Consider the following 10,174-nt stretch of genomic DNA (forward strand, 5'->3'; position numbering starts at 1 on the left):
ACTTCATTGCAAGGCAATATTAATGAGCTCTGCTAATGCCAAAGAAGAGAAAAGTAGGGAGACATCTTATTTAAATGAATAGCTTTGCACAGATTTTATTGCTTCAATGATATGTGGAGCCTTTGAGTTAAAATAGCCAAAATATTCAAGAATGAGAATATGATTCTTTGTAAAGCAGACCCATGCACTTCAGCATCTGGTTAACTGTTTAATTTTCATTTCCTTCAGTTCACTTAACTTTGGAAAGAGAGAGACAAGGAGAAAAGAGATACATGACAACAACAGCAGCAATAAAGCAAAAAAATAAAGTAACTGCTTCTCTTTGAACATGGTATGACAGCTTCTCATGAAAAAAGCAAGAGTGCTTCAAAATGTCTTGGGATGCAAAACATGAGTTTTTAAATGGCACTTCATTTGCATATTTTCATGGTCCCGCACATGTAATTCTATTTATTGAAATCAATCCTCCCACTCAAACTTTATCTCAGAGCCTTATGAAAGAAGTTCATAATCCTCTGAAGAGATATTTTATTAATCGGGAATGAAGAAGGGTTTAGCTGAAGTTATATTACAAAAAATTAGTGGTTTTGCGTGCATTTCATCCACTCTCATTTAAAATTCTTTTCTCTTCCATCTTAATATTATGGTTCAAGACTGCCTGTGAAATCAGCAGAAGCTGCCTGCCGCAACGAGTCGGGCTGGCAGCTCTCCCTAGCCGGATACGGCCCGAGAAGGAACAGCAGGGCGTTTTGCAAGCGGCAGGTGACAGCATCACCAGCAAAGGATGAGTCCACAGCGGGAGAGTGCTGGGATTCCTGCAGCTGAATAAAACGCTGCACCGAGCCCCAGCACAGGTTACTGCTTCCCCGACTATGATGGTATCACATGTCACAGCTTTCCTCCCAGAGTCCAGTTCTCCAGATGCATTGAAATATTCTGCATTGACCTGATCTGAGCAGATTAATTCATGACCTTAAGACTACAATCAGATTTCATCACTGACGTTTCTCTGATCCTTTCCAGCATTTAATCAGATGCTGCAAGCATTTATTTCAGGTTAGTTACCCTATAAGAAATAATCACTTAATAATGCAACATGCAGTTGGCCAGCAGAAACATCATTTTAAACCCTATAGCAAGCACCAGCATTTCTCACAGAGAAGAAAGTACTACCAGTTTTTTTGCATTCTAGAAAAGAATGACTCTGTCTCTGCAGTGACAAGAATAAAACAACATAAAGGACAATGATGGTTAAGTATTCTCAGAAAAAGCAATTATTTATTTTTTTGTACGTTTTCAACTTTTAACTGCATATGCTATGCACCTACAGTTCATACCTGTTGCAACGTAGAAAGGGTAGATGCTGGAGATGGAAAAAGACTGACTTCCACCCTGTTCTGTTATTTAATTTGGAAGTAGTCTAAGTTTTTTTTCATGTATTTCTTACTATGTTGAGAAAAGAGATATTAACAGAGAAAAGTACTGGCAATTGAAGCCATTCAGAACAACATGTGAAATAAACAGCGGTATTTAAGAACAATACTGCTTTGTTTGGAGGTGCAGGATTCTGCCTTCCTGTTTCCAAAATTCTGTGGGAACATTTGCTTGAAATTTGCCTTCAAACTGTAATATAATAATAATATATAAATAATACATATATATTGTATTTACATATATATACATGCATGTATATATGTTCGTATTTTACAAACAGCTGTGGAAGTCTCCTGCTGCGCTAGTTTTCCCTTTTAGACACATGCCATAAAACTGATAATATAGTTGCTTCCTGAACTATTATTTCATATTTAATTTTTCTACAGAGATCATTCAAAATAATTGACAAGAATTCAGTTACAATTTACACTGCAGCAAATTAACAGAAACTATTTTGCATTCTATCACACTTTCCAGTGCTCAGCATAGCAAAGAAGAAATGCTTTTCAGAGGGATTAATAGGTCAAGTCTGCAAGGAAGAGAAAAGCTGTCAACTAACTCCTAAAAACAGCTGAAATTGTTCAATGCAATACACATCCTTCCGTTCCTACCCTGTCCCAGCAGGTTAGGGCAAAGCTCAGCGCCGGTGACGCCCCAGAGCCAACAGCGGCAGCTGGTGCAGCGACCCACCTTGGAGCGCGCCCGCGACCCAGCGGGGGCTTTCCGGGGGCGCACAGGTGCAGGTGGCAGCGCAGGTGCCCGTGCGGCTGGGGTATTCGGCGAGCATGCAAGTGGGGAGCCCGTGCCCTGGGAGAGGCGGCTGTGTCTGTCACCCACACAGCCCGGGGCACCAACTGCACATAACTGTCTATGTTATCGCAGGTTTTTGGGATTAGTTACAAAAGCGTACTTATAAAATTGTATTTGTATACTAACATTCTGTTAGTGTCTAGTAGTGCGTGTTTTATCCATTGTATTGCTCATATTGATCCTGCTTATATAGTTCACTGATTGCTGGTTAATTATGTGCCATTAATAAACCAATAAACCACTTCAATCCTGATTTGATTCAAAGTATGTGAACTGAGAAGTTTTTCCCTGCAAGAATAGCAATGGAAGAAGTAAGGACTTAGAATGACACAGGAGAAGGGGAAACGGAAAGAATGAACTGTGGGTAGAAAAGAGGAATAAGAGACTTGAGAGACTGAGAAAACTGGAAAAGGAAAAAAAACAAGGTAGATATGTGCCTACCTGGCATAGTTACAACCATCATAACCTGGAACGTTCAGGCTGCAGCACGTCACTAGCACAACCATCGCCTTGACCTATTGGTTAACCCATGCTCCATCCAGCACTGCGAAAAATCTAAGCAGTTGCTCCAAACCATGGCACACAGCACTGTCAGGTACGTACAGGGTACTTTAAGATATCACCTGATACAAAAACTTGGAATCGAGAAGGAAGATGGGCTAAATTAGTTATAAAAGTACAGGTACGTAGTCCCACCACAACAAATTTAAAAAGAGGTTTCAGATTTGGTGACCACCTGACAGCCATTCTCAAACAGCCTTGCTGTTGCAGATCTCAAATACGCCCATCCTACACCAGCAGGAAAACGTAGTGTTGAACATGTGCACATGCCATACATGTCATGGGAGCCACCCATTTTGCATCCTGGTCACAAACAAGACAACAATCTAGTCTACTGCAGACCTACTTTCATTTCTAGAAACTGCTGCTGCAAAACAGGAGACAGTAACAAGCTTTAACTCTGCCTTTTGAACTCTATGGTTTCTCCAATGCTATTTTCTCTAGGGCTTTTTTTTTTTTTTCTTTAACTGAACAATCCCATGGTTAAAAACGCTTTAGGCAGAAAGAGAGCACTCATATTTAATGTTTGGTCCAAAATAACATGCAAGAGTAAGTCAACAAACACACTGAAAATACTCCAAGACCATAACTTGAAATGCTGATAACAACAAATACACAAAGAATGACATGAGAAAGACATAGGGGTGGGAGGGGACTTTTTAATCAAAATGTGAGATGCTATATAAGTGCTACTGCTAGAAGAGCATAATCTTACCCTCTAGCTGAACTCTCCCTTTTTATCTCTCTGTTCTAAAATTGCACTGGCTGCTTTGCTAAAAATATACTTTGAAGTCGTCATAGTTGTTGGTCCTGGCTCGTCTTTTTTCTGCCTCTGAGAACAGCTACAGGAATGGATCACTGCAATTAGACTCTGGTGGCTCCATAAGACAGTTTATTCTTTTAGTTGCAGAAAGGAATGTACAAAAAATGAGCCAGAGAGGAAAGAAAACAAAACAGGACAACTGACTCTGAATATGGAGAAAACTACAAAAAAAACATAAAAAGATGGCTATAGGCTCACTGCTGAAATCTCTAACTACAAAGAGGTGCAATACACTGGAGCTAAGATCAGTTTTTCCAAGAACAGAAAGAGATTTCTGTGTGCAAAATGCAAGCAAGAATTATGCTTTGCATGCACTATTTGAATGGGAAGATTTAAGGCAGGCAATATCCTGTATTAAACCAACCAATACAGCTAGGAAAAACACAGAGTATTATTTGTTCATCCTAGTTATCTCAAAGGCATGTATATATTAGAGAAACAAACAAACAGTTATTTGAGGGTCTACCTACCATGTTATACACATTTCCCTATTTGTAACCTTGTATACCACCTACTAAGCTGAATCTTTAACCTCAGCTGAAGTCTTAACTTTTACTAGAAGACAAATATTGAAAAGAAACAACAAACTACAAAGTGTCCAAGAGCCCTCCCTGCAGGTGAATCACCTCCACCTGATTCTGAAAACAGGTTTCTGCCACTTGTATCTCAGCTTTACTCATGTGCAGAGTGTGACAGAAATCAACCTGGGAAGTCCTCTGAGCATTAACTTTATGAGATTTTACACAAATGTCCTAGATCATTAATCATTCATATACATCTAACAGCTGCAGAAGTTGAACTCACAGTCCTCAGCTTTACCCCAAAATTCACTTAACAACTACAGCAAAGGTCAGTGGTACTAGCTCTGCTTAAGAGCACCTATGTACGTCACACTTCAGCAGTGCAACTTGCATGCTATTGCATGAAAAGGTGTTTGCAGGTATTTTAGACAGTACCCATTCAAGGGAACCTGACAAAAGTACAAACATAAAACTAGGAAGACCTCCTGGCTCACTGCATCTAGCTTCTACTTTTGCAAGAAGTATGTCATACAGTACTGTTCAGAAACTTACCTACATCTATCCTAAAACCAGTCAGTTTTCTTGGCAATACTACTCGATTCTCCCATTTCTCCCTCCATCACCAACTTGGACCCATTTTCACAGCAACACTCTAGGTATCTGCTAGGAGTGGAAGCCTGTGGAGTTTTGCCTAGAGCAAAAGCTCCTAATGTAAGGTTTGGGGCTTTTTAATGATTCTAATGATGGCCATAAGCCAGTAGCATTTAAAAAGAGAACAAGGCTGCTAAACACCGGAGCTAGCAGACAATTCAAATTTTTCTGAAAGCATCTTGTGGCAGCTGCAGGTTCATATTATATTTACTTACAACAGTAATTGACTTTTGAAATTAGATTTTCTTGCTTGCTTATAGGATTTATGATGAATAACCATAAAAATTCAGAATTTAACTAACTGCTGACCAAAATAGCAGATCAGGCTGGTAAAATTAAGCTGCAGCGATGAAAAGGTACCATCAGGTAATCCAGGTCATTTCCTTGACAATACGGGACTGCTGCCTGAGGAACAGCCCTCAGAGTATGGCTCAGACTGGTTCTAAACACCTCAAACAGTAAAGTTTGTCAACTCTTCTCCATCCTAAGAGATCTCCCTCAGGAACAAACATTTCTTGTTCTTCAGTCTAGATTCTCACCTTTGTGTTTTCATACTAAAACTCCTTGTTATAGTCCCCAGATACTCCTAAACAATTCTTCCTTATTGGTATTTTCAGCCTTTATTTAGTCAAACCCTAAAATATTAGCTTTTTTTTCCATTTCAATGACATGACAGTTTTCCACAGTCTTCTCTGCAGGAAGATTTGATTTGCCAGTTTGTTTTGGTAATAAGTCACATAAGTTTGTATTACTTTCTGGTGCCAGAAGGTATCAACAAACAGTTCCTCTTTTGATACAGCCTGCAGAAGGTGAACTTTCAGGCCCTGGATTATCAGGACAATGAGCCAAAGGGCCCCTGGGACACAGTAAACAGCACATGGAAGCTAGAAAGGCAATCAACAGTGGCTGGATTTCAAGGGAAAGTGACAGGCATTTAAAATCAATTGATATTTTCTGTTACTGTTTGCTTGGAATGCATTTTTCTCCTCTCGCTGTCACTTTTTTTTTGCATTTTTTTTCCCTCATGCTGCAGCACCCCCACAATGCTCACAGACAGAAGGGAGGACTGGGATGCTGCTCACTTCCGCAGCAGCCCCTGTGTATTGATAACATCTGCCCCCATGAAAAGGGGGCTAGGGGATCCAACTGCATTGCAAACAGTCTTGTAAGTATTCTGCATACCACTCTACCAGCAATAATCCCAACAAAAACAAAACCAGCATCTTCCCCACATGTGCCCAGACCAATTAAAGAAAACAAGGTTCCTACTTACTACTCACAGTGTGGTACTTGAATGGCAATGCATTTTCCAGAGTGTGATTAAATTTTTCATTGGATATCAATATGCCACGCAACAAGGTAAGTGGCAGCAGGCCCTTACTGCAGTGCTGCCCGTAACCGTCTCACCAGCTTAGAACTCAGCGCTACATACAGAGACATATGCAGAGATGAAAGAAAGCACAAACACTCCGAGTGCGATGCAGCTTACTTAATAATAGGTTTCCACCATAGGATGTGACTACCTGATAGCTAGATGTCAAGGGATCCATTACAGTCAATGGAAGCCTTAGTCAATATAGTTCATGTAGATTAGGGCACAACGCACCTGACCAAGTGCAAGGTTAGGCAAATCACACCCTTAACACTACGGACCCTAATGAGTGCATCTGCACTAACTAATTCACATATAGACACCTGAAGTCAGGTGACTCCAATCATGTCTTAGCAAACAAAAATCTTTTCTGTTTGACTGAAATTGCTTTTCCAAATGGGTAATCAAAGCCACCTTATCTAGTCAAAAATGTGTTTTTAAGCTGTTTGTCTTCCAGAACAGTAGGGCAATATTGGACCCCAAAATAACATGCCTCACAATTTGATAAATGCCCCCAAATGGTTAACCCTGCAGGTAGAAGAACCTAAGGCATGTCTCATTGAGACCATCTGGTGTAACAGTCAAAGCAATTAGGATAAGTTAGCTTGCAGGAGTCCACAGAGAACATCACAAACTAATTGGAGTCAAAGTAAATTAATGTATTTTGTCCTGCATGGCCAAAATTCATTCCACGTAACTGTAAGTACCCAAGTTAAGAGACTAGCCCCTTGTAGGCTTTTCTCCATAAACAATGGAGAAAGGCAGCTCCAAAAGGAGATTTGGCCCCACCTAAGATTTCATTTGTTCTTTAGATGTGCCTGCCTCTCACCAGAGATTATAAAGAAAACCAAGGTACCACAACTACCTTCTTGGCTCACAAACTTCAGTTAGACCTCAATAAGTCTCAGTGAACAAAGTATGCACAATTTGAGGTTGTATTTATAGAGCCTTCCCCTGCCACCCTCCACCACAACCCCCCCCCCACACACACAGAACACCCACAAACATGACAGCTATGAAACAACAGAATGGTTGACACTTATAGCAGGAGTTACTGTGGTTCTGCTATTGAAGCTGGTCCATTTTTTTTTCCTACCTTGGGGACCAAGAATTGCATCTCACAGTTTTTACTGTAAAGACTGAGAAACCAACCTTTTCTTTTACTATGAAACAGCTAACACCAACTAAAACCGTATGATATGCTGGCAGATTGTGTGTTTTGTATTTCAGGGAGTCCAGTGCAGCATTTTCCTCATTCGTTACTGGTAATCAAGCCATTTGAAAGAAAATGAGAGGAGATGCAGAGCTAAATACTGATTTGGAGAGAAGACATGCAATCAAAAGAATAAAATTCTTGTCTCAGATTTTACATACAATTTCTCAGCTCTGAGGAACATCATAATTGATGCATAATACATATAACTAATATTAAACGGTAAAGGAGGCTCAGAAAGTCAATCACTAACGGAAATAAACTGACAGAAGAAGAGCTAATATTAAGCCTTCATTAAAGCAACAAAAACACTCAACAACAACTGACAGACATGCATTAACTTAATACGTAAATTCCAGTATCACTGAACGATGCATTGGGCATGCTATTCTAAAAGGTAACTGTATTCTTACAGATGACTATATTATTAAGGACTGATAATACTGACATTTGAGGAAAACCAGTAAGGAGAGATGAATCAAATGGCTTGAGTATGTTCCCCATTAATCCTGCAAAACTCCCAAGGCTTATTCTAAAGTGATAATAACGAAACAGCAACAGGCAAAGTAATGAAAAAATCCTTAAGTACAAATGCCATGAGATGAACAAAAAACAAGGCATATTCAAATAAGGTTTTAAATTCTAGATGGCGCAACCAGAATTTTAGGTCCCAAATCAGCTTCAATCTGCTGGTATTGTACCTGTCAGTGCACAGGGTCTAAAAAGCTAAGTCTGACTAACCTACTACTAAATTAGCAGCCAAAGTGTGTTCATAACACATTCAAAACAAACAAGCCTACACATTACCCAGAAAGTTTTATCATGTTAACAATTCCAGGTTCTAAATCAAATATGCAACAACTAAACTGAAATCACATTATCAAAAAGTAACACTTTAAGGAACTCATGCTCTATATGACACCTAAATTATTTTCTCAGCATATGAAAGTCATCAGGATTGCAATCATGCAAGCAGAAAATGGTATCATGTTTTACATTTTAACACATTTTAGTTATTTATAGCTATTTTGTAAGGTTTAAAAATGACTAAAAATATAAATTTTAGCCAGGATTTTACTACATAAGGAAACCTGATTTGAGCTAGCATTATATTTGTCATAGAAGAGTTAAAAGAATGGTAGCTTATTTGAGCTATGCAAAAAATTTTTTTTCTTGTCAGAGCTATACAGCACTTTTGCATCCTACATAAGAAATGTTTCACCGGACAAGTAAAAAATATTCACATGATTTTATTAAACTACAAAGAGACCCAATTTCATAGATAACAGAATTACCTACCACAGAGTAAAACAATGCCTTAGCAAATGGGTTAAAAGATTCCAATACTACTGCCAAAGTACTTTAGAATGAGACTTTTTATCATGGTGTAAGGTTCTGTTAATTAATTAGAACAATACAATGGCAAATAATAACAACTACCTGCAAAAAAACAATGCTTTACGCTTAGTGTGATAAAGCCTGGAAAGTATGTACAATTATTTTAGTCAGTCTTAGTAAACTTGAAAGGTAACTAAGAAAAAGTTGCATTACAACTGTCCGCAATAATTTATAAATTTCAAGTTATACCATTCTTAGTCTGACATCAAATATTTTATATTAACAGGCTTAAATGCTTCCACTGAACAGAAAAATACTTGCAAACCCTCAAATGTTACAGAGTAAAATTTCTACTTTCCTGAAAAATATTTTAACTGCACATTCAAGCAGACTAAAAGATACCTTTGACTTCCACAGGGGCAAGGGATCCTTTTACAAGCTGAAGACAAAATAACAGATCTTCATAAACAGATCCAAATCCTTACCTTTCTGTAGACAATCATATTTGGAGAACTCTCCTCTGGGTCAGCAGTTTCCACGTTACTTTGATCACCAGATGCCTGGGCCATGTTCACCTCTTGCTGCTCAGCCTGCAAGGATGGGAGTAGAAATCAGTGTCACTCCAGGCTGCAGAGGAGTGTGGCAAGGCACAACTAATGCAGACAAACAGAAGAGGAAGATACGGAGGAAACCACACTCTGGACTTTATCTGATGCGGGATTTTATTACATACATTCAAAGGATACCTCAATTTTTGTCTGACAGTAAAATACTTTGATCTTACTTGTCTAAAGTATGATGCCCAAAGAGTGAGAAACACTTAGTTGCACATGACTGTGGTTTGTGTACACACACACACACACATTTCTCCTCCCCTTTTAAATGAAAGGCAGATTAATACTTTGCACACTTTCTTTCCTCATTATAAGGCACAAATGGCTCAGGCCTTTATGGAAGCTTTTTATGTGCTAGACACAGATCAGAAGCTAAACAGAAGCAAAAGCTTGCTTTAATACTGAGTTAAATCTCAATGAAACCAGTAGGTGCAACAGGTTGTCATGCACATTGCTATTGGCACCAAACGTATATGGAAGCCTACTCTGAATTATGAACGTGGATGCAGGTTCACACTGGGCACCGTTTTGAACACAGGGTAAGCTGAGACTATCTGAGGGAGGAGGAGATGAGCAGAGAGCAAGACAGGTGAGGAAGGTCCACGAACAGTCAGGGAAGAAGGAATTTGGGAGGGAGATTTTCGGGGTCCTGAAGGCCAGTGCAGAGCTGGCACAGCTGCTTCTTACAGCTGCTTCTCCATAGCTGCTGGCACAGGGTAGAGGATGGGAACAGGCTTTGCCCTTGCCTCCCCCAGCAGCAGCCCAGTCCCGGGAGAACTGGGGTCACCTGCTGACACTTGGAGCAGCCTCCCGGCTCTCTCTAACCTCTGGGGCACA

General features: G+C 39.6%; 1 protein-coding gene across 1 annotated transcript in view; it reads right to left on the minus strand.

The window, feature by feature from the left end:
• Nucleotides 1–9,292, minus strand: part of RGS6 (regulator of G protein signaling 6) — a 290,381-nt gene extending 281,089 nt beyond the window's left edge. The window contains exon 1 of the mRNA XM_013959531.2: nucleotides 9,209–9,292. Coding sequence (XP_013814985.2) covers nucleotides 9,209–9,292 — 84 coding nt within the window. The remainder of the gene's footprint in view (nucleotides 1–9,208) is intronic.
• Between the last annotated feature and the right edge of the window lie 882 nt (nucleotides 9,293–10,174).

Source organism: Apteryx mantelli, chromosome 4 (assembly GCF_036417845.1).
Source record: "Apteryx mantelli isolate bAptMan1 chromosome 4, bAptMan1.hap1, whole genome shotgun sequence".
Lineage (NCBI taxonomy): Eukaryota > Metazoa > Chordata > Aves > Apterygiformes > Apterygidae > Apteryx > Apteryx mantelli.